The sequence below is a fragment of the Hypanus sabinus genome, chromosome 10 (assembly GCF_030144855.1).
Source record: "Hypanus sabinus isolate sHypSab1 chromosome 10, sHypSab1.hap1, whole genome shotgun sequence".
NCBI classification, from domain to species: Eukaryota; Metazoa; Chordata; class Chondrichthyes; order Myliobatiformes; family Dasyatidae; genus Hypanus; species Hypanus sabinus.
In genome coordinates this window covers 58607649-58632391 of record NC_082715.1, presented here as the reverse complement: position 1 = coordinate 58632391, position 24743 = coordinate 58607649, and the positions used below count along the sequence as shown (strand labels likewise).

The window sequence follows — 24743 nt, the reverse complement described above, 5'->3', positions numbered from 1 at the left end:
ATTTCCCTTTCCACAGTAGCCAAAATTCAGAAGTGTTTCATTAACTATAAAAAATTACTTTAAACATTCAAAATAATGTACAGCAGTATATAAATATATCTTCCTTTTTTTCATTTAGATTGCAAATGAATTGCTGGCAACATTTTTTTCATATAGAGATTGTGTTCCTTTACCTGAATGTATTGAGAGTTAGTTTGTGCACATGGATAACTTAGATTTGATTATGGATTAATTTTATTGTGGATTATGAGGTTAGCAGCCAGCACTGGTATGCAGCTGCAGCAATTTAGAGCTGGAGAACTCAACTTCTTCTTTTTACCTCCTCCTCCCAGTGTAAATAGCCTGACTTTTAATTTCATTGAAAAGGCTCATTCATCAATATTTTGGGTATTATGAGGTCATCTGGAATATCTCACATGATAATACAACTACTTTATATTCATGTACTGCAAGAATTTTAACTATCCAAGGTAATTTTCGTTAACACCAATTATAATTTTGTTGATTTGGTGATGCCCCATATGTCCTATTCAGTAGGTGACATTTTCAGTTTTTATTCTGAGTTTTGCATGGAGGATCTAATACAAAATAAATTGCACTCTAAAGCGTCCTTTTTCTATAAAAATGATTATATTCTACAAAATGCTACCTCGTCTACACAAATTGTTTATATACCACACACACCCATTGTGATTGTACCAGTCTCATAATATAGATACTGAACTGAAGTTCATATGAATATTGATGAGATGGTTTTATTTCAACTAAGTCTTGAGTGTGCCAGTAAAATTATTTCAATCTGTCTAAAGTTACTTATTCTGTAGTTACAGTACCAAAAAATTGACCGTACTTCATTATTAATTGGACGGTCATGCAGTCTGCAGAAGGACTTTGACAGATTGACAGTACTGGCCCTTCGGCCCACAATGTTGTGCAGACCCTTAAACCCTGCCTCCCATATAACCCCTCACTTTAAATTCCTCCATATATCTGTCTGTAATCTCTTAAATTTCCCTAGTATATCTGTCTCCACCACAGACACAGGCAGTTGGTTCCAAGCACCAACCACACCAATCATTACTGAACACAGCTGGTGATATTCTTGTGCTCGAAATTTATGATTTTCTCATCTGTAAATACATTTTGTTGATATTATAAATAACATACTTTTATTTCCACAGAGCTGATCTTTAAAGATCATGTAATAACAGCAGGGACTTTTTAACCAAGATTAATAGAAATAAAAGGCAAGAATGGCAGGTTTAGAGAGTGAGTGGTAGGACACTGAGGAATGTGGTAGAACAGAGGGATCCTAGGAATACAGATCCATAATTACTTATAATTACTATAAGTGGTGTCACAGTTATAGGCTTGTAAAGAGAGCTTTTAGCACATTCGCCTTCATAAATCAAAGTATTGAATACAGAAGTTGGGATGTTATGATGAAATTGTACAAAGTCTAATTTGGAGTGTTGTGTGCAGTTTTGGCCACCTACCTACAGGAAGAATGTAAGTAAGATTGAAAAAGTGGAGAGAAAATTTACAAGGATATTATCAGGATTTAAGGATTTATAGGGAAAAGTTGAATAGGTAATGACTTTATTCCCTAGAGTATAGACTAGATGGACCAAAAGGCCTGTTTCTGTGCTACAGTGTTTTATGCATCTATGACTAAATAACAAAATAAAAATTGTCTGGATTCTTTGAGTATTCTTTGTTCAGTTTGGAGTTGATTAAAAGCAATAAATCGGGGAAAATGGTATTTAACTATATAGTATTCCCATTGAGGCTGATAGATTTGTTTAAACTTGGTAATATACACTTTGTCTATTAATTTAACATGTGGCACCTATACTTTGTGTGGAGGATGCTATTTAAAGTTGACCACGGGATCTGACAGTGACCTGTACAGGAAGTGGTGGGTGTCTGTCATACCTGAGGATAACAGGAAACCTGTGCGGGAGAGTTTTTAAAGAGGAAAAGCTGGTGCACTGGGGCAGTTTTGTTAAACTTAGCTCTTTCTACATATACATAATTCTATTCATTCTCGCCCACAGATGGTTGTGTGTGAAGAGGGCAGTGTCGAGGATGAACCACTCCGAGAAATGGTGGAAGTGGCAGTGCAGCGGCTTTATGAAACAATACACCCAGAACTCTCTTGAAATGGAGAAAACCTGTGATAAATATGAACTGCATTCTGTTTGTCTTCAACATTTAATAACCTCTTTTTGTCAGACGAATCCTTTGTGCAAGTGATGTAAATGAATCCATGTAGTTTGAACAAACTGAAAATGTGCATTCCATTGCAACTCTTAAGCTGACAACTGCTGTTTGAAGGAAAATCTGATTAATTACCTCCAAAAGTCCAAAGACTGTTGGTGTGACTTCAACATCATCTTTCAGTTTTGTAAAATAAAATATCAACTAAAACAGATGTGTTTTGGGATATCTTTTGTAAAAAGAAACATGTTTTAAAAATAAAAATGAACAATATTTGTTCAAATGGACTGATGCAAGAGTTGAAATTCCTAGAATATATATAAAACGATAGAATTACTGACAAATTATGAAATAAATCACATTTATCATGTGACTTACTGTCTACCTGACCTAATGGGAAGAAAGAAACGGTGGAGATTTTGGAAACTATGTTACTCTACCTAACATGAACTACTCATTACTCATGAAATTAATATTATTTTTCCATGAATAGCAGTATTTGCAAAATAATGATCTTGAACATCGATACATTTTAACGGGATCAAATACACTATTTTGATGCACACTTTGCCTTAGTCCAGAAGAAGCTAGGCAACAAGGAAACGATTTGTCTAAACGACTTGCCTTGTCTAAACTCTCAAGCAGCTGCTCCTGTACGTTGTCCAACTTCCTACCCTCCGATTCCCTCTGTCAATCTGAGTTTTGAATATGTTCAGTAAGTCTACAGTTCTCGGGCTCCGAAGGTTAACAAGTCGTTATGTTAAGAATATTATTTACTCAGTCAGTCTAAGTGTGACCCCGTCAATAGCCCTGAACGCGGGGTGGTCGGGCTCGCCCTGCTGGTGGCGCTGTTGAGTCGGTGATCGCGGCGTTCGGCGAGGAGACGGCGGAAGGCCATGGCTGCTGGCGGGCTGCTCTGGCCGCGGCTCATCTTGTTTGGAGACTCCATCACTCAGGTAGAAAAGGCAAGGGCAGACTTTCGTGGAGCTTGGGAGCGTGTGTGCGGGTAGGCAGTGTTGGGCCGGAATTTGGGGGTGCGGGTGGAGAGCTGGCGACGACACCCTGCCTGTAGGCGGCAAATCTTGGTTTGGGTGTGGAGGTCGGCGCCAAGCCCCAGGGTAGTGTAAGGTGTAGGGGGGTGTAGCGCTGCCAGGTACTGAGTGGCGAGACATGTTAGTGGGAGTGACCGTATCTACCTGCATCGAGGAGACAGAGAGAGAGAACGGATGCTAAAATCAGGAGGAACACTCTACTGGAGAAGCTCCGCTGGTCAGCAGCATCTTACCCCGCGGAGATACCCCTCGGTTCGCACCCAGCTCTGGAGCTGCCAGCGTATTTGCCGCTCCTGGCAGGCCGAATTCCACCTGTTACTGGGAGGGGCATTTGGGAGATTGTGGAATAATTAGCTTTCGGAGAGGGTTTAATGGTCATACAGGTGTGGGAAATGATCTCGGGCTACGTCCACACTAGAGCGGATAATTTTGAAAACGCCGGTTGCGAGTAAAAACGATAGGCGTCCACACTAGAGCGGATAATTTTGAAAACGCCGGTTGCGAGTAAAAACGATAGGCGTCCACACTAGAGCGGATAATTTTGAAAACGCCGGTTGCGAGTAAAAACGATAGGCGTCCACACTGAAACGGAGATTCCAGCGACGCTGCTCCTCCTGCACATGCGCAGGACTCAGTACTTTGTGTAGTTACAGACCAGAAAAGCTTACAACGACAGAGTTCACGGACAGATTGACCCGGCTGACGACGAACACTGAAAAACTGAGGAACTCTGTTGCATTAATAAAGCACCTTGTTAAATGTATAAAACATGCCTGCGTCAGTGTTGTATTTCCATACAATGTTACTTTAGGCTGTTACACATCTATTGTCAGAGAAGTACTTGCATAAATAGGTAAACCGCCTTCATACGAGCAAGGACAGAAAACAGGGGAAACAAGGAAGTAGCACGCTGCCGTCTGACAGCGTTTTCAGAAGTCTCTGGTTACCCGGTCCACACTGACCTGCCCGAGCAGCGTTTTGAAAAGTACCCACCCCGGAAAGCGTTTCTGAAAAGCTCCCGTTTCGGGGGACGAAGACGCCGTTTTATTGTGGACGGAGGGTAAAAACGACGAGAAAAAGCTTCGGTTACGAATTTATCCGGCGTAGTGTGGATGTAGCCTCAGATGAAGCCAGAGGTTCGGCAATAGGACGATTAAACTGGGCTTCAAAGCCAGAAGAGTCACATGAGCAGGGATGTCCCAGAGCAGCAATGGCTTGTGTTTCTGGGGAAAATGAGGAAGGTGCAGGATATGTGTATTACAAAATTGAAGAAATATTCCAATGGTAAAAAGTATAACCATGGCTGACAAGGGAAGTCAAAGCTATTGTAAAAGCAAAAGAAAGGGTATACAATAAAGCAAAAAATAGTGGGAAGGTAGAGGATTGGGAAGTGTTTAAAAACCTACAGAGAGCAACTAAAAATCATTAGAAGGGAAAAGATGAAATATGAAAGCAAGCTAGCAAATAATAACACAGTGGATAGTAAAAGTTTTTTCAAGTATGTTAAAAGTAAAAGACATGTGAGTGGACATAGGACTGCTAGAAAATAAGGCTGGAGAACAACGGGGAACAAGGAGATCGCTGGTGAACTAAATGAGTATTTTGCATCAGGCTTCACTGTGCAATATGCCTGATGTTGTAGTGTGTGAAGAAAGAGAAGTGGGTGCAGTTACTGTTACAAGAGAGAAGGTACTGAGAAAGCTAAAAGACCTAAAGGTACATAATTCACCCAGACCAGATGAACTGCATCCCAGCGTTCTGAAAGAGGTAGCGTTAGAGATTATGATGGCATTAGAAATGATCTTTCAAAAATCATTGGACTCTGGCATGGTGCCAGAGGACTGGAAAATTGCAAATGTCACTCCACTCTTTAAGAAAGAAGGAAGGCAGCAGAAAGGAAATTATAGACCAGTTTGTCTTACCTCAGTGGTTGGGAAGATGTTAGAGTCAATTGTTAACGATGAGGTGATGGAGTACTTGGTGACATAGGACAAGGTAGTACAAAGTCATCATGGTTTCCTTCAGGGAAAATCCTGCCTGACAAACCTGTTGGAATTCTTTGAAGACATTACAAGTAGGATAGATAAAGGGGATGCAGTGGATGTTGTATATTTGGATTTTCAGAAGGCCTTTGACAAGGTGCCACACATGAGGCTGCTTACCAGGTTAAGAGCCCATGGTATTAGAGGAAAGTTTCTGACATGGTTAGAGCACTGGCGAATTGGTAGGAAGCAGTGAGTGGGAATAAAAGGATCCTTGTCTGGTCGGCTGCCAGTGACTACTGGTGTTCCGCAGGGGTCTGTTGGGACCACTTCTTTGTATGCTATATATAAATAATTTGGATGATGGAAAAGATGGCTTTGTTGTCAGGTTTGCAGATGATATGAAGATTGGTGGAGAGGCAGGTAGTGTTGAGTAAAGGACTTAGATTAGGAGAATGGGCAAGAAAGTTGCAAATGAAATATAATGTTGAAAAATGCATGGCCATGCACTTTGGTAGTAGAAATAAATGTGAGGAATATTTTCTAAATGGGGAGAAAATCCTAAAATCTTAGATGCAAAGGGACTTGGGAGTCCTTGAGCAGAACACCCTAAAGGTTAACTCGCAGGTCGAGTTGGTGGTGAGGAAGGCAGATGCCATGTTCATTTTAAGAGGTCTAGAATACATGAGCAAGGATGTGATGTTGAGGCTTTATAAGGCACTGGTGAGGTCTCAACTTGAGTACTGTGAACGGTTTTGGGCTCCTCATCTTAGAAAAGATGTGCTGGTGTTGGAGGGGGTCCAGAGGAGGTTCACAAGGATGATTCCAGGATTGAAAGGGTTACCATATTAGGAACTTTTGATGGCTCTGGATCTGTACTCGCTGGAATTTAGAAGGATGAGTGGGGTTCTTGTTGAAAGGCCTGGACAGGGTAAATGCGGAAATGATGTTTCCCATGGTGAGAGAGTCTAAGACAAGAAGGCACAGCCTCAGGATAGGGGGTGCCTTTTCAGAACAGAGATGTGGAGACATTTCTTTCGCCAAAGGGTAACGAATTTGTGGAATTTGTCGCCATGTGCTGCTGTGGAGGCCAGGTCGATGGGTGTATTTAAGGCAAAGATTGATAGGTTCTTGATTGGAAATGGCGTCAATAGTTATGGGGAGAAGCCTGGGAACTGGGGTTGGGGAGGAGAAAAAAAAAGTATCAGCCATGATTGAATGGCGAAGCAGACTTGATGGGCAAGATGGCCTAATTCTGCTGCTATGTCTTATGAAAGGTGAGTGATTATCAACCAAAGGATGAATTCAATAAAACAGTTCTATTTAACATAATCGGCACTTTTTCACTGTGTAATATTTATTTAAGAAGCTTATTTATTGAAATTGTCAACTACAAATGTCGGATTCTGCCCCAAATGCCCCCAAAACAGGATACAAACAGCAATTTTGTGATGGGGAATAAACTGAGCTTTATGTGGCCTTGAAATACAAAGACAAGTAGAACAGTATTGAAGTGATTAAATCTGAAGCTGGCAGAGGTACAGAGGAGGGTTAACAACAGGTGAATGGTTAGGGAAGAGACCAGTTATGTTATGGACATGGAAATAACTGGCTTCATCATAGAAGGAATAAGGAGTTCCAAGTTCTATTCAGCATTGAACTAATGTGTGGCAACACCATTTTGATCTGAGATTGAGGATAGAGCAGTACAGCCCAGGAACAGGCCAGTCGGCTCAGAGTGTTTTGCCAAACCACCTAAAAAGCAAATCAAAAACACCCTAATCCCTCCTTCTTACACCATGTCCATATCCCTCCATCCTCCTTACATCATGTGCCTACCCAACAGCTTCTGATGTATTTGCCTCCACCACCACACCAGGCAGCCTGGTAAACCTCTTCTGCACTCTCCGAAGACTCAGCATCCTTCTCATAGTGGGATAGCCAAAACTGTACGCAGTACTCCCTCCAGATGTGGCCTAACCAGAGTTTTATGAAGTTGCAACATAACCTCTATCTCAACTGAAAAAAAGCAGGCATTTCATAAGCCTTCTTCACCACCTTATCAACCTATGTGGCTTTCTGCTCAGCAACACAGTAAAGGATTTTGCCCTTAACAGTGCACTGTCTCCTGTCATTTGCCCTATCAAGGTGTAACACTTCACGTTTATCTGGGTTAGATGTGAACAGTGAGTCTGTTGGGGTCATCTCCTGTATCCTGTGCAGCCTCCTGTATATTGGTGAGACCTAACATATACCAGGAGACCGCTTTGTCTGTCCGTCAGAAAAAACAGGATCTCCCAGTGGCCATCCATTTTAATTCTATTTCCCATTCCCACTTGTCAGTCCATGGCCTCCTCTACTGCCACAAATAGGACACACTCAGGTTGGAGGAGCAACACCATATTTTCTATCTGGATCGTCTCCAACTTGATGGCATGAACATCGATTTCTCAAACTTCCAGTAATGATCCCCCCTCCCCCACCAACCATTTCCCATTCCCATTCCCCCTCTCGCCTCATCCCCTTACCTGCCTATCAATTCCCTACCTGCGCCTCATTCACCTCAGGTGTTTAAAGAAGTTTGAGATGAGCCCCTAAATCCTAAGATCTTTCTAAAGGGAGCGCATCCTGACTGCTGCATCACTGCCTGGTACGGGAACTGTACTTACCTCAGTTACAGGACTCTGCAGAGAGTGGTGTGGAAAGCCCAGCGCATCTGTAGTTGTGAATTTTCCACTATTCAGGACATTTATAAAGACAGGTGTGTAAAAAGAGCCCGCAGGATCATTGGGGACCCGAGTCACCCCAACCACAAACTGTTCCAGCTGCTACCATCTGGGAAATGGTACCACAGCATAAAAGCCAGGACCAATGGACTCCATGACAGCTTCTTCCACCAGGCCATTAATTCCTACTGATATAGTTGTATTTCTATGTTATATTGACTGTCCTTTGTACATATTATTGATTATAAATGACTGTAAATTGCACATTGCACATTTAGACAGAGATGTAACATAAAGATTTTTACTCCATGTATGTGAAGAATATAAGTAATAAAGTCAATTCAATTCAACTCCCTCTGGTTCTCCACCCCCTTCCCTTTCTTCCATGGCCTTCTGTCCTCTCCTATCAGATTCCCCTTTCTCCAGCCCTGTATTTCTTTCCCCAATCAGCTTTCCAGCTCTTTACTTCACCCTTGCCGCTCTCCTGGCTTCACCTACCACTTTGTACTACTTCCTCCCCTCCCACCACCTTCTTACTCTGACTCCTCATCATTTTTCTCCAGTCCTGATGAAGGGTCTTGGCCTGAAATATTAACTGTTTATTCTTTTCCATGCTGAGTTCCTCCAGCATCTTGTGTGTGTTGCTTAGATTTCCAGAATCTGTAGAATTTATCTTGTTTGTGAACGGTGAAAGTATTGATGGTCAGAATCATTCCTAAGGGATTCTGTAGTGAAAGTACAGTGTCTAAGAAAAGCTATTGTTTTCTCTGTGTTCAAATATATAAAAGTAGAAACAATTGAGAGGCAATACCATTAAACTGATTAATAACAGAGAATGGCGTAGATAACCAAGGTGATAAAGAAGTGGAGAAGAAATAATCTACCCTTTTTTTGCAGAAAGAGCTCATATGCAGTTTTTGTTAAAATCATAAGACATGAGCAGAATTAGGACAATTGGCTCTGCTCAGGTCATGGCTGCTTTCTTTTCTCTCTCAACCCCATTCTCCTGCTTTCTCCCCATTACCTTTTGATGCCCTTACTAATCAAGAATCTCCATTTGAAATACCCAATGACTTGGCAGATTCACCACCCTCTTGCTAAAGAAATACCTCCTCACCTCTGTCTTAAAGAGAGAACCCATTCAGAGACCCTTAGAACCTAGACTCTTCCAGTGTCTAGGCCTTACATATTTGGCAGGTTTCAATGAGTTTACCCCCTCATTCTTCTAAACTCCAGCAAGTAGAGGCCCAGAGCCATCAAGCAGTCCTCATGTTAACCCTTTCCTGGGATCATTCTCCTACACCTTCTCTGGAGCTCCCCAATGCCAGTGCATTCTTCCTTAGCAGTGGGGCTCAAAAATGTTCACATTAGTCCAAGTATAGTTTGACCAATACCGTATAAAGTCTCTGCGTTACATCCTTGCTTTCACATTCTGATCCTCTCAAAATGAATTTGCATCTGCCTTCCTTACCACCAACTACACTTGGAAGTTAACCTTTAGGGGATCCTGCAGAAGGACTCCCAAGTCACTACATATCCAATTTCTGAATTTGCTCCCCAGTTAGGAAATAGTCTACACCTTTATTCCTTCTACTGAAGTACATGACCATAAACTTCCCTACACTGTCACTTCCCTACTCTGCCACTTACTTCTCTACCCATTCTCCTAATCTTTTCAAGTCCTTCCGCAGACTCCCTGTTTCCTCAACACAACTTGGCCTTCCACCTATCTTTGTATCATCTGCAAGCTTGGACACGGATCATCCAGATGGTTAACATATAACATGAAAAGTATCAGATCTGTGGAACACCACTAATCATCGGCAGCCAACCATCGTATTGCTATAGCTGGGTTGTATGTAAAAATGAAGAGATTCAAGCCTCAGGGGAGGTGGATGTGGATTTTGGAGAAATTAAATGAATGGTAATTTGCAAGGATAAAAGGTTTGGAAAGTTATTTTTGTGAGAAAGATTATTGAAAGGAACACTTTTGAAAGGCAGGGTTGTACTTTATATCAGTAAGGATGGGGAAAGTTAATGGTAGTGCAGCCAAGGTAACAGTCAGTAGGGCTTCCAGATATAAAGAAATAGAAGAAGCAAGAAAGTTAACAGAGAAACTAGAGAAGGATGAAGGAAGAATATGAAAGAGGGTTTGGCTTGGAAGTGTGGAAACGGATGAAGAAAGTAGAGGCAGCTGATTGGATGGTTTCAGCAATGAAAAAATCATGAACTTTCATTTTCTGTTAACTATGAGATTGGGTGGAAGTTACACTTGTATTTACTTTCTTTCTAAATCTTTTTATTAATATTAGTAATATGGACAGAATACAAATGATATATTGATAAAGAAATTACCAACATATAAATTCCATTACATATGAAAAAAACATACATAATAGTTACAATATAAATTAGTTTACCAAAACATAAGCCATAAAATATATGTATGAACATAGTAAGTCTAAATATTTCATAATATATGATATAAAGAAAACAGAAAAAAGAAAGAAAAAAACCAAAAAAAATATAATGCCAAACTAGCTAATCTAATCTAATAACTAATATAGAAGAAAAAAGAAGCAAAAAAGAGAAAAAAAAAGGGGGCTGTTTATAATATCTCACAAAAATAAGTATTCATCAATGCCGTCACTTCCGGTCCTCTCAAAATCCATAAGCTAAAAGCTGGGAAATCAAATGAACTTGGCACAGGGTCATATTACATCATATGAAAATGTTGAATAAATGGTCTCCATAACTTTTCAAATTTAATAGAAGTCTCAAAAGTACCACTTCTAATTTTTTCTAAATTTAAACATAACATAGTTTGAGAGAACTAATTAAATACAGTGGGAGGATTAATTTATTTCCAGTTCAACAATATAGATCTTCTAGCCATCAGAGTTAGAAATGCAATCATTCGACGGGCTGAAGAAGATAAATGCAGTGAGTCTAACATTGGTAAACCAAAAATTGCGGTAATAGGATGAGGTTGTAAATCAATATTCAAAACCGCAGAAATAATATCAAAAATATCTTTCCAATATTTCTCCAAAAATGAACAAGACCAAAACATATGAGTTAAAGGCGCAATTTCAGAATGACATCTATCACAAATAGGACTTATATGAGAGTAAAAATGAGCTAATTTATCCTTGGACATATGGGCCCTATGTACGACCTTAAATTGTATTAGTGAATGTTTGGCACATAACGATGATGTATTAACTAATTGAAGAATTCTATCCCAATTCTCACTAGAAATACTAAGCTCTCTTTCCCAATCCTTTTTAGTCTTATAAAGAGGCTCTGAACGTATCTTCATAATTATATTATAAAGTTTTGAAATAAGCCCTTTTTGAAAAGGGTCTAATTCAAATAAACTCTCCAAGATATCTGAAGGCACAAAATTTGGAAACGTAGAGAGTACAGAACTTAAAAAATGTCTAATCTGTAAATATCTAAAAAAAAATGAAATCTAGGCAAGTTATATTTGTTGGATAATTGCTCAAAAGACATGAAACAATTATCTAAAAATAAATCAGAAAATCTTAGTAATCCCTTAGTTTTCCAAGCCGAATAAGCTTGATCTATAATGGAAGGGTGAAAAAAACAATTAGATACAATAGGACTATTTAAAACGAATTGAGTCAACCCAAAAAATCTCCGAAATTGAAACCATATACGCAATGTATGTTTAACTATCGGGTTGTCAATTCGTTTCGGCAATTTAGAAAGAGCAAAAGGGAGAGAAGTCCCTAAAATAGAACCCAGAGCATAAGCTGATACCGATGTAGTTTCTAAACTCACCCAACAAGGGCCAAAAGATCCACCCCCATCTTTCAAACAGCATAACAAATATCTAATATTAACTGCCCAATAGTAAAATCTGAAATTAGGTAATGCTAACCCGCCTTCCTTTTTTGTCTTCTGTAAATATGTTTTACCTAACCTGGGATTTTTATTCTGCCATATATATGAAGAAATTTTAGAGTCAACATTAGTAAAAAAGGGTTTCGGGATAAAAATTGGTATCGCTTGAAAAATATATAAAAACTTAGGTAAAATAACCATCTTAATAGCATTAATCCTACCTATTAGGGATAAAGATAAAGGTGACCACTTAGTAAACAAATCTTTAATCTGATCAATTAAGGGTAAAAAATTAAATCTAAATAAATCTTTATGGTTTTTTGTGATTTTGATCCCTAAATAAGTAAAAGAGTCATTAACTAATTTAAAAGGTAAATTTCCATAAATTGGGACCCGTTTATTCAAAGGAAACAATTCACTTTTATTAAGATTTAACTTATACCCAGAAAACTCACTAAATTGAGCCAAAAATGATAAAACTGCTCGAATGGATTTCTCTGGGTTAGAAATGAATAGTAATAAATCATCTGCATACAAAGATAACTTATGAATATCTGTCCCACGATTAATACCCAAAATATCCTGTGATTGTCTGATGGCAATTGCCAAAGGTTCTAAGGCAATGTTAAATAGTAATGGACTAAGAGGACATCCTTTTGTAGTGTCCCGAAATAAGCGAAAAAAGGGAGATCTTTGATTATTGGTAAACACTGAGGCTACTGGAGTATGATAAATCAATTTAATCCATGATATAAATATCGGACTAAAATTAAACTTCTCCGACACATTAAATAAGGCCATTCAACTCTATCAAATGCTTTCTCCGCATCTAATGAAATCACGCATTCTGAAGTGTCATGTGAGGGAGTATAAACAATATTCAACAATCTCCTAATGTTAAAAAAAGAATAACGATTTTTAATAAAACCAGTTTGATCATCTGAAATAATTTTGGGTAATACCTTCTCCAATCTAGATGCCAGTAACTTGGAAAAAATCTTGGAGTCTACATTCAATAAAGATATAGGTCTATAAGAAGCACAGTTAGTAGGGTCTTTATCTTTCTTCAATATTAAAGAAATGGAAGCTCTATAAAAAGATTGTGGCAAATTCCCCAATCTAATGGCTTCCTCAAAAACCTTACCTAATCAAGGGGAAAGAGTAGCGGAAAAAAATTTTAAAAATTCAACTGTATAACCATCTGGACCCGGTGCTTTCCCAGAATTCATTGAGGAAATAGCCCCCTTAATTTCTATATCCGTAATAGGAGTATCCAATATCAAAAGATCATCAGATGATAATCTTGGAAAATTTAATTTCCCAAGAAAATCAGACATGGTATTATGATCTTGAGGAAATTCAGATTGATACAGGGAGGTATAGAAGTCTTGAAATGCCTTATTTATCTCATCATGATTAACTGTCAGATTCCCATTCTGCTGACCAATCTTAGTGATTTGACGTTTAACCAAAGCATTCTTCAATTGACTAGCTAACAGTTTACCAGATTTATCACTATGTATGTAAAAATCAGATTTAGATTTCATTAATTGATTTTCAATCAAGGATGTAAGTAATAAACTATGTTCCATTTGATGTTCAACCCTTTGTTTGTAAAGCTCCTTACTAGGAGCAATCGAATATTTCTTATCAATCTCTTTAATTTTATCAACCAATAAGAGAGTTACCATCTTAGTACGTTTCCTCAAACCAACAGAATAAGAAATAATCTGTCCACGTATATAAGCTTTAAAAGTGTCCCAAAGTGTTCCTCAGGAAATATCATCTGTAGAATTAGTTGAAAAGAAGAAGTCGATCTGCTCCTCCATAAATTGTATAAAGTCAGAGTCTTGCAACAAGGTAGAGTCAAATCGCCATTGTCTAGCATTAGAAGCTGTATCCATAAATTTCATAGAAAGTAATAATGGAGCATGATCAGAGATAGCTATAATATCATAGTTACAACCAATTACCAATGGAATAAAACAAGAGTCTACAAAATACTAAGTCTACATAATCAATTCTCGAATAAGAGTGATAAACATGTGAGAAAAAAGAAAACTCTTTGTCATTAGGATGCCGGAATCTCCAAATATCAAAAATTCCATTGTCAGTCAAAAAAGAGTTAATACAAGTGGCCGACTTATTAGGTAAAGTCTGAATAGATAAAGATTTATCCATCAGAGGATTTAAACAACAATTAAAGTCACCACCCATTATTAACTTATATTCGTTTAGATTGGGTAAAGAGGTAAATAAAGACTTAAAAAAGTCAGGACAATCCACATTTGGAGCGTAAACATTAACCAAAGCAACCTTTTTATTACAAAGTAAACCCGTAATTAACAAAAATCTGCCATTCGGATCCGAAAAAATATCATGTTGAACAAATGAAATAGAGGAGTCAATAAAAATTGAAACTCCTTTTACTTTAGCATTCGAATTTGCGTGATACTGTTGACCCCGCCAAAATCTAAAAAAACGAAATTTGTCCTCATTCCTCACATGAGTTTCTTGTACAAAAATGATATGAGCATTAAGTCTTTGGAATACTTTGAAAATCTTCTTTCGTTTAATTGGATGATTTAAACCATTAGTATTCCAAGACACAAAATTAATGGTCTGAGCCATAATTCTATAATCAACCCTTTGGTATAGAAAGGGTTAACCAACTTATAAACTCATGCACCCGGAAGAGGAACAAAAGTAATGAGAAGACCCGGAAGTGACGACAACACAGACATATTTGAAGTTCAAAAACAGCCCAAATAAAAAAACTGACACAAACTGGTACAAAAAAAATAGAATTAGAAAACAGACCATCCCCCCCACCCCCCAAGAAAAAGAGAAAAAGCCAAAATATGACTTAAAAAGGGAAAAAGTAAGACTAATCCTACCCCCATGTCAGCTGAAGAACACTCCATATATAAAGGATATATATAAAAGAATCACCCTAACTTTAAAAATTAAAATCACTATAATAAAAACCATATTTCTAAGTATAGTTAGTTGTAAAAAGAATAAAAATATAATCACTAAAAAAAATTATAAATCGGGTTCTAGCCCAGACAAAACAAAAAATATTTAAGCTATGATAAGCGATGGATTGTAGGAAAAAGGCGAAAAAAATAAAAACATAATGCCATCTTAAGCAAAACCAAAAATCTTTTTCAAAAAACCACCATCTTAATCAAAGAAAAATTCACCTTCAAAGAATTAAAAATATACCTTCGAAGGAACAAAGTTAATGGACAAGTATGTAGTTAAATGATTAAAGTATATAAGGCAAAACAATTAATATGACGCAAACACACTTTAACTTAAGTATAAAGTATAGGATGAACCTACACCAATAACCAGATTTTAATTCTGGTTTAAGAGATCGAGAACCATCTTACACGATCAGAATCGTTCATTTATTAGAGACTGGTGTCTGTAGCAGTAGGGAAGTTCTCCTCCAGATATTTTCTCACTTCTGAAGTTGAAGTGAAAACCTGTCGTGGAGCATTCGACGGAGATATTTGAAGCTTCGCAGGGTATAGAAGCGCAGGTTTCAGATTTTTCTCATAACATTCAGCCATCACTGGTTTAAAAAGAAGCCTTCTTTTTAAAAGGTCAGGACTAAAGTCTTCTACCAGGTGGAAGCAAAATTCTTTGAATTTAATCATTCCTGCTCCACGAGCTGCTCTTATAAGTTGTTCTTTGTCATGTACATAATGGAACCGGACAATTACCACCGAAGGTTTGTCTGTAGCACTCGGTGATCGACGCCGAATTCTATGTGCCCGATCCAATAAAGGAGGGTTATTCGGGAAAATCGTCGGAAACGCTTCTTTTAAAAGTTGAGCAAAATATTTCGAAGGGTCATCTTTTTCTATGCCGTCTGGAAGACCAAGTATACGTAAGTTCTGTCTTCTGGACCGATTCTCAAAATCGTCAGTCTTGGCTTTAAGGGCTTCCATCAGCTTAATGGTCGAAATTAAATCTTGTTGCAGTTTTTCAATAGTCAAATCTCGCTTCCGAGCATCTTCTTGCAGAGACGCAATAAGAGCTTGTTGCTGTTTAATTACTAAATCTGTCTTAACCATGTACTCTTGAAAAGCCTTTATATCTTCTTTAAAAAATTGTTGTAGTTCAGCAAATTTTTTATCCAAAACCTCCATAAACAATTCAAAAGTTAATTGAGTTTGTTGTGGCAGAGCCTGCTTCTTTCCATTACCGTTCGGATTGCGTCCGGGATCCCGTCCCTTAGACCTGAGAGACATTTCTGTTTGCATATCTTCAAAAGTTCACAACAAACTCTTGGCAGTAAATCCAAACAAAAAAAAAAATAACAAAGAAACTTTCGGTATAGGTAAAAATAAGTTGAATAAGTGTGATCAAAGGTTAAAAAAAGTACAGGTTATGGAGCGAATCCAAAACAGTACTCACTCCATGAGCGTCTCCAGCTGACTCTACACTTGTATTTACATCATATTCCACAATTCCCACAACAACCTGTGCAAGGTAAACTCCCAGAAAAAGCATTGCCATAGCATCCAGTTATTGTGTTTTTGGAACTGTTGATGCATAGTTAAATATTGTCCAAGATAGGATGGCTAATTCATCAGCACTTCTTCAACTACAACCATGTCCACCTCAGTTTTGCATATTCTCTAAGGGATGGATTCTGCATAGCCTCAAACTAGAATAGTAGAAGTATTAACCATGTGTGCTCAGATTATCTACCCATATTCAGAATTTAGTTTTACAAAACAGGAAAAGGCTATTTTGTCTTTTATGTAGTAGCTGTTTGCAAGAATGACCCACTTAGTTCCAGTTCCCTTTTCACCCTTTCGAATATTTGCAACAGTGCAGTTGAGAATTAGTTGAGAGATCAAAATCAAAAGGGTTCCAAATGACAAAGGGCAAGTCTCTGTGATGCATTAAAATTTATCATTTTATCTATCTTGGAGAAATATAGAAGGATGATAGGTGGAAAGATTAGGCAGTATTAACACAAACTAATTCTAGTGATTGGCTGAACTTAGACGAGTGTGTGATCATTGGATTAGTAGGTGCATAAACTAAGGATCACAACAGAACACATTTGAAGCTTCTCTATTCATTATTAACAGTCTTTGGATCAGGGGTTCCCAACCTGGGATCCACTGACTCCTTGCTTAATGGTATTATAAAAGGTTGGGAATCCCTTTAGAGTGTGCTTTGATGCCTTAGGCCAGTGTCTGTGGAGAGCTTCTCAGGAATGGTGCATACGCAAATTTTCGAGTGCTTTGATGTCTTATTAGGAGTAGTCATTTTACATAGGGGTAGTTTGATTTGGGCCAGCTGGTGGTGTAGTGGCATCAGCACTGGTCTTGAGTTCATACCCAGCTGGGTCCCAACCTGGGCAGCAGCGGTATCTGTGGCCTGGCAATCTACTTCTGTATTTTGACATGAAAACCCTTCGGACAACTACACTATCTATAGGGCCGCCATGAGTTGACGGCAGCTCAACGGCACTCAACAACACTTGGATTGTAGGAAGGATGTGGCAGATTCAGAGGGGTGCTGGAGAGGTTTACCAGCACGCTACGTGTAGTAGCATGTAAGAAGGGAAGTTGCAGAAACTTGGGTTGTTTTCTCTGGAGAAGCAGAGGCTCAGGGGAAACCTGATATAAGTTTATCTCATGAGAGGCATAGTTAGAGCAGACAGCTTTATCAGGGGTTGAAGAGTGTAACAGCAGAGGATGTCCTCTGAAGGTGAGTGGGAGTAAGTTCAAAGGAGATATGTGAGGCAAGTTGTTTTTTTACACAGAAGGGTGGTATAAAAATAAAACAAGAGAATGTATAGAAGCCTCAGGACCCTCACCACCAGGTTCAGGAACGGTTATTATCCCTCAACTGAAGAGGATAACTCCACTTGCCCCATCACTGAAATGTTACTGCAACAAATGGACTTATTTTCCAGGGCTTTTCATCTCATAGTGTCAATATTTATTGTTTATTTATTTAATTATTATATCTTACTTTTTGTACTTGCACAGTTTGTTGTCTTTTGCACACTGGTTCAACGTCCAAGTTGGTGCGGTCTTTCATTGATTCTATTCTGGTTATTATTTTATGATGGATTTATGGCCACAAGGAAAAAGAATCTCAGGGTTGTATATGGTGACATTAATGTACTTTGATAATAACTTTATGTTGAACTTTGTTGGGTGTTTGGAGTGTCATTCCAGTTAGAATGACATCTGATTTTTACCACTATAAGTGAAATTCCAATAGTACAACACAATACCCTTAGAACTTTTTTCTAGACCATGAAAAATTAATTCTATTAAAACACCAAATGAGTTAAAATATTTTTTTTAAAGATGTCACGATGATACAATGAATTTTGCAGTCTAAAGGGAGTGTAGACGATGTAACTCTGGTCAGTGGAAGGAAAGCAGGTTGGGAGTAGGAGGTCTATTGAGACACATACCAAAGCAGTGAGATTTCTCAACCAAAGTACAGCAGATTATCAGAATTTTACTATGTCATAAGTTGGAAGCTTGGCCTATCCTTATTTCAGCAGAAAAACAAAGCTCCCCATAAAATGGGGTTTCCCATTTCACAAATTAGTCTAGGGAAGAGACAAAGATTAGTTATGCAAGTTGAGATAAAGGCAAAAATATGATGCAGAAACTTAGAGAAAAAGTTGAACTATATTTTGATTAATTAATGACTAATCTCATTATCTCTAGGGATCCTTTGAGAATGGAGGATGGGGTGCTGCGATTGCAAACAGACTTGTTAGGTGAGTTAAAATATCAACACTTATTACAGTATTCTCTTTGGGGTTGCCAGATTTGTTGTCATGGCAGTTTTAACACTAAAACCTGGTAGAACCGGCCAGCAAATTGTATTATTTCTAAGAATGTATATCCTGGAAGACCATATTCTGAATGAAAACACATCGTGATTTCGTGACAACACAAAATTGTTCTTATCGCAAAGTTGTGATCACTTTTCTTGTAGGAAATGCGATGTGTTGAATCGAGGTTTATCAGGATATAACACGAGATGGGCTCTGACTGTTATGCCAAAGATTATTACTCAACCTCCTGACCAAAGCACCATTGCAGCTGTTGTAATTTTTTTGGGAGCTAATGACTCTGCTTTGAAAGGTAGGCACTGCGTGGAATACCTCTGCTTTGACAAGCTTTTATCAAGTCTATCTCTTTTGAAACCACCCCAAGGACAGATCTGAACTGAAACACACCTGAGGAAAGGCACTAAGCCCAATTTTCTGGCTGCACTGCCAGCTGTTCTCAGAGGGGCATGAGTATGCTCACTGATGAGCTCACCACAAGACTATGGAATAGGGAGGAGAACATTATAGTGTCAATCCAGAAGGTGATGCAGTGACTCCTGCAGCACACGGTGTATCCAGCCATGTGGGTACAACTGACATCAGAGCTGAGCTGCAGTTCCCTGTAAAAGTAAGTGTGGATATAGGAAGGAAAAAAAAAAATCAGCCAAAGATGCTGAAATCCAACTGTAAAAGCTCATGGCTAAACTTTTCTAACACCAACCATAAATCGGTTTTGGGATCTTCCGAAGTAAGCTAGTCATCGGAAACAACTAAAAAGGTGAGGGATGTTGGTCATAAAGGTGTATTTATATTATAAATCCTCAACCTGTATTCTTAAACTAATCAGTTCGCTATTTTGAATATAATAATGAGGAGCTTGTCAATGATCACCTTTTAAGAAATAATTCTTGGCCAAATAATTCTGAATAGCTTTCTTCTACCCTTTCTGACTAGATACAAAGGAAAGCTTTTATTAAGCAGATTGCCAATGGTGGCTGAGTGGAAGGAGAAAAACACATGAGATTTTAGGACAAACCTAATCCAGATTCTTAATATCAATGCAGAAGCATAAGACATAGGAGCAGAATTAGGCCTTTGGCCCATCGAGTCTGCTATTTCATCATGGCTGATCCATCTTCTCTCTCAACACTATTCTCCTGCCTTTTCCTCATAAAAGCAGTTTGCAAATGAAGGTAACATAAATCTTGGGAAAACGGTCTCAAGGGTAAACTGAGTCTCAAGACTCAAAGAAGCCTGAAGATCCAAGCTCTGATTCAGAAAGTGTTTTCCTCTCTGCTATCAGATTTCTGCGCAGTCCACAAACCCATAAACACACTTTCGTTTTTGCATTATTTATTTTGTAATTTGTAGTAATCTTATGTCTACCCTGTACTGCTGGTGCAGAACAATAAATTTCTCGTACAAGGCAGGGATAATAAACCTGATTTGGAAATAAATCCAATGAAATGCCAAATATAAATGTTTAAATTTGTGTAAGATCTTGATTGAGTGGGATGTAGAAAGAGTTTTCACTTGTGGGAAATTGTAACTTGAAGGTCAGTGCTGCAAGATAAAAAGCAATCTAGTAGAAGAAAGTTGCTTCATGGGGATGTGGAACTTGCTAGTACAGAGAGGTACTTAAGGCATCTTCAGCATTTGCTTAAAAGGAGAGTGAAGAAACATTGAGGAAAACATCAATCATAGATTTAGATGAAAGATGGCATTGAATTCTAGTGCATCACAAATACAGACAGTCCAGTTGGAATGAACGGGCTGATTCTGCATCATAGATTTCATGATACTGTACTTATTGCAAGGTTGTTTACAATGTGAAGTAGTCCAGCACCATTTTGGGACTATGTCTGTGTTCACATGAAATTTCATTAAAGTGTAAAGGAGTTTATTCCTTAATTCCTTTTAATAGGAGACATGAGAGACTGCAAACTCAGCAGGTTGACCAGCATCTGTGATAAAGTTATCATTGATATTGTGGATCAAAATCCAGTATGAACATTCAATTTTGATGTATTAGGTAACCAGTCCCTCCATTAACTTCTCCCCCCCCCACCACCACCTTTGTGATCCTCTTCCAGTCCTCCCATTTTTGTGCCCTTATCAAACATCGCGCCATCATTCAACTTGTTCTTCCTCCCCTCCTAGTTCCACTCACTCACTCACAGGCTTCCCTGCTCCCAACCCAAACTTGTTCTGGTTCAAGTGACTCTGCAATTCGCCTCCTTTACCCAGCAGATTCCAGCATGGGTGTTCTTGGCTTACTTCCCTCCAGCAGATGTCTACAACCTTCACCCTCCCCTCCTCTCATCTCACTCCACCTGCCTATCATACTTTTTTCCCCACTTTGCCTGCCTCCATCTGTCATTCCCCTGTTAGCATCTCCCAAATCCATCCACCTCCCACCTGATGTAAACTGCCCAACATCTTTCACCCTCTTCAGTCTACCAATTCTCTGCCTATTCTTTTTATGCTGCCCATCTTGTCTCTCCATTCAAAGCTCTTTTGACTGAGTTTCAACCCAAAACGTCAGTAATTCTTTATCACCACTTCCCCTCCCTTCCCTGGCCTACTGCTCCAAAAACTGAATTTTTCCAGATTGTTTGCTACAAATGTTTGGAGGCAGAAATGGGAGTGTTTTGTTAAATAGTTTGTGTTCTGTTTCTTCACTATCACACCAATTTATTACTTATTCTTTTTATTTGTGACCAGATGTCAACCCGGTGCAGCACATTCCTCTGACTGAATATGCCGAAAATCTGAAACACTTAATTCAGTACCTGAAATCTATAGGTATTTGTGAAGAAAAGGTGATCCTGATAACCCCACCTCCGCTGGATGAGTCAGCCTGGGAAAAGGCATGCATTGCCAAAGGTAACACTGACATTCATACACAGAATCTAAGTAAAACAAATCAAGTTAATAAGTTGTGAGTCAGTTACCGCCTAATGATTTGATTTGAATCTTTTTGTTACTGAACAGTGAGGTAGGCAGAGGTGGATTCAACCTCCTGCAGCAGACTCCCACCATGCAATTATTACTTTGGGTTCTATTTAGAATATTATGTAAGATTTTTCCTTCATCTAGTAAGGAATACAGTAGCACAGTGTTTAGGTTATTGGACTGGCAGCAAAAGTTGTGGACAGTTGATCCCGAGCCATGAGGGAATCTCACCATAGCACCTAGGAAATTAAATAGAATTAAGTTTATTGGCCCATTGAATTTGCTCCGCCATTCCATCATGCCTGATTTATTATCCCTCTTGACCCTATTCTCCTGCCTTCTTCCCATAACGTTTGACTCCCTAACTAACCAAGAACCTATCAGCCTCTGCTTTAAATATGCTAAATGACTTGGTCATCACAGTCATTTGTGGCCATGAATTCCACAGATTCACCAACCTCTGGTGAAACAAATTCTTTCTCATCTCTGTTGTAAATGCTCAGCCCTCTATTATGAGGCTATGCTATCCTCTCCACATACTACTCAACGTAGGCTTTTCAATATATCTCAAACGCATCTCTCCCATTTCCTGCACATCTGCCCTCACCCCATCCACGTCACCCCATTCGGGATAGGGTTCCCCTTGTCCTTACCTACCACCCCACCAGCCTCCAGGTCCAACGTATAATTCTCCATAACTTCCTCCAATGGGATCCCACTACCAAACACATTTTCCCCTCCCCGCCTTTCTGCTTTTCGCAGGGATCGCTCCCTACGTGACTCCCTTGTCCACTTGTCCCCCTCCATCCCTTCCCACCGATTTCCCTCCTGGCACTTATCCTTGTAGACGGAACAAGTGCTACACCTGCCCTGACACTTCCTCCCTCACCACCATTCAGGGCCCCAGACAGTCCTTCCAGGTGAGGTGACACTTCACTTATGAGTCAACTGGTGTGGTATACTGTGTTTGGTGCTCCCGGTGTGGCCCTTTATATATTGGTGAGACCCGATGCAGACTGGAGGACCGTTTCGCTGAACACCTATGCTCGGTCCGCCAGAGAAAGCAGGATCTCCCAGTGGCCACACATTTTAATTCCACGTCCCATTCCCATTCTGATAGGTCTATCCATGGCTTCCTCTATTGTCAAAATGAATCCAAACTCAGGTTGGAGGAACAACACGTAATATACCGGCTGGGTAGCCTCCAACCTGATGGCATGAACATTGACTTCTCTAACTTCTGTTAATGCCCCTCCTCCCCTTCTTACCCCATCCCTGACATATTTAGTTGTTTGCCTGTTCTCCATCTCCCTCTGGTGCTCCCGCCCCCCCTTTCTTTCTCCCGAGGCCTCCCGTCCCATGATCCTTTCCCTTCTCCAGCTCTGTATCACTTTCGCCAATCACCTTTCCAGCTCTTAGCTTCACCCCACCCCCTCCGGTCTTCTCCCATCATTCGCATTTCCCCCTCCCCCACTACTTTCAAATCTCTTACTATCTTTCCTTTCAGTTAGTCCTGACGAAGGGTCTTGGCCCGAAATGTCGACAGCACTTCTCCCAATAGATGCTGCCTGGCCTGCTGTGTTCCACCAGCATTTTGTGCGTGTTGTTCTTTTCAATATTTGATAGGTTTCAATGAAATCATGCCCCCCACTGCTTCCAAAGTCCAGTGATTACTGGCACAGAGTCATCAAACACTCCACATATGTTAACCATTTCATCCCCAGAATCATTCTTGTGAACCTCCACTGGACCCTCTCCAATTCCAACACATCTTTCCTTAGATAAGGGACCAAAACTGCTTACAGTACTCCAAATGCAGTCTGACCATTGCCTTACAAAGCCCTAGCATTACATCCTTGCTCTTGTATTCTAGTCCTCTTGAAATGAATGCTAATGTTGCATTTGCTTTCCTTACCACTGACTCAACATGCAAGTTAACTTTTAGGGAATCCTGCACAAGGACTCCCAAATCCCTTTGCACCTCGTTGATTTTTGAATAGAAAATAGTCTACAACTTTATTTCTTCTATCAAAGTGCATGACTTTGCAATTCCCTACACTATGTTCCATCTGCCACTTCTTTGCCCATTCTCCCAATCTGTCCAGGTCCTTCTGCAGACTCTGCCATCTGGCCTTTTTGTGACATTGATCTGTTGTCTGAATTCAGAGATTATTCTTTTCTGCTATGCCCTTCTTGCCCACTCAATCTCACTACCCATTCCAATATCAATTCCTTCCAGGTTGACATTAAAAAGACCTTTCTCGATATCACTTTTGAAATTACGTGATAGTTGCTTCCCTTATTTACTTCTATCCCATCCCCAACTCTTAGATATATCGATTAGCTCTCACCCTTACTTTAACTGTCCAAGAACTTTGCCCTTTATCATTTGAATTAGAGACACAGCACAGAAACTGGCCATTCAGCCCAACTGCTCCATATCCACCAGCCAAGTAGATAATGGATGTAGTACGAATGTAAGGAAGGACAAGCCAATGATTGGATACAAATGCAGACAGTGCAAAGAGTTAAATTATACCACAGAGCCAAAATTCAAAAGGGCAAAGAATGCAGGACTGAAGGTGTTATATTTAAATGCATGAGTCATTCGGAAGAAGGTAGATGAACTCGTGGCTCAGTTAGAGATTAATTGGTATGTCTTTGTGTGCGTCAATGAATCGTGGCTGAAAGAAGTTCATAGTTGGGAGCTTAATATCAAAGGATATACTTTGCATCAAAAGGACAGGCAGGAAGACTAAAATAGTGGTGTGGCTCTATTGGTAAGAGATGGAATTACATCTTTAGAAAGAGGTAACATAGGGTCAGAGAATGTCCAGTCTTTGTGGGTGGAGTTAAGAAACTGCAAGGTCAAAAAATTATGGGAATCATATATAGGCCTCAAAATAGTAGCCAAGATGTGGGGTTGAGATTGCAAAGGTATCTGGGAAGGCCATGTAATAAAGGTAAAGTCACAACTGTAATGGGGGGGCTTCAATATGCAAGGGGATTGGGAAAATCAGGTTGGTGTCAGATCACAAGAGAGGGAATTTGTTGAACGCCTATAAGGTGGCTTTTTCGAACAGCTTCGGCCAAGGACATAAGA

General features: G+C 39.3%; 2 protein-coding genes across 6 annotated transcripts in view; both read left to right on the top strand.

Moving 5' to 3' along the window:
• The window catches only part of cpsf3 (cleavage and polyadenylation specific factor 3), a 60925-nt gene extending 58441 nt beyond the window's left edge, over window positions 1–2484 (top strand). Inside the window, exon 18 of the mRNA XM_059981913.1 lies at window positions 2058–2484. Coding sequence (XP_059837896.1) covers window positions 2058–2162 — 105 coding nt within the window. The 3' untranslated portion in view covers window positions 2163–2484. The remainder of the gene's footprint in view (window positions 1–2057) is intronic.
• Window positions 2485–3057: 573 nt separating this feature from the next.
• Window positions 3058–24743, top strand: part of iah1 (isoamyl acetate hydrolyzing esterase 1 (putative)) — a 40016-nt gene continuing 18330 nt past the window's right edge. For 2 of the 5 annotated variants that reach the window (XR_009514332.1, XM_059981907.1), the window contains exons 1-4: window positions 3095–3185; window positions 18576–18628; window positions 18850–18998; window positions 21410–21571. Coding sequence is in view for 4 of the 5 variants with exons in the window: in XM_059981907.1 (XP_059837890.1) it covers window positions 3117–3185; window positions 18576–18628; window positions 18850–18998; window positions 21410–21571 (433 nt within the window). In the remaining variant the exon portion in view is untranslated. Of the gene's footprint in view, window positions 3186–18575; window positions 18629–18849; window positions 18999–21409; window positions 21572–24743 lie in introns of all 5 variants that reach the window. The other 3 variants (XM_059981908.1, XM_059981909.1, XM_059981910.1) reach the window with 3 other exon arrangements.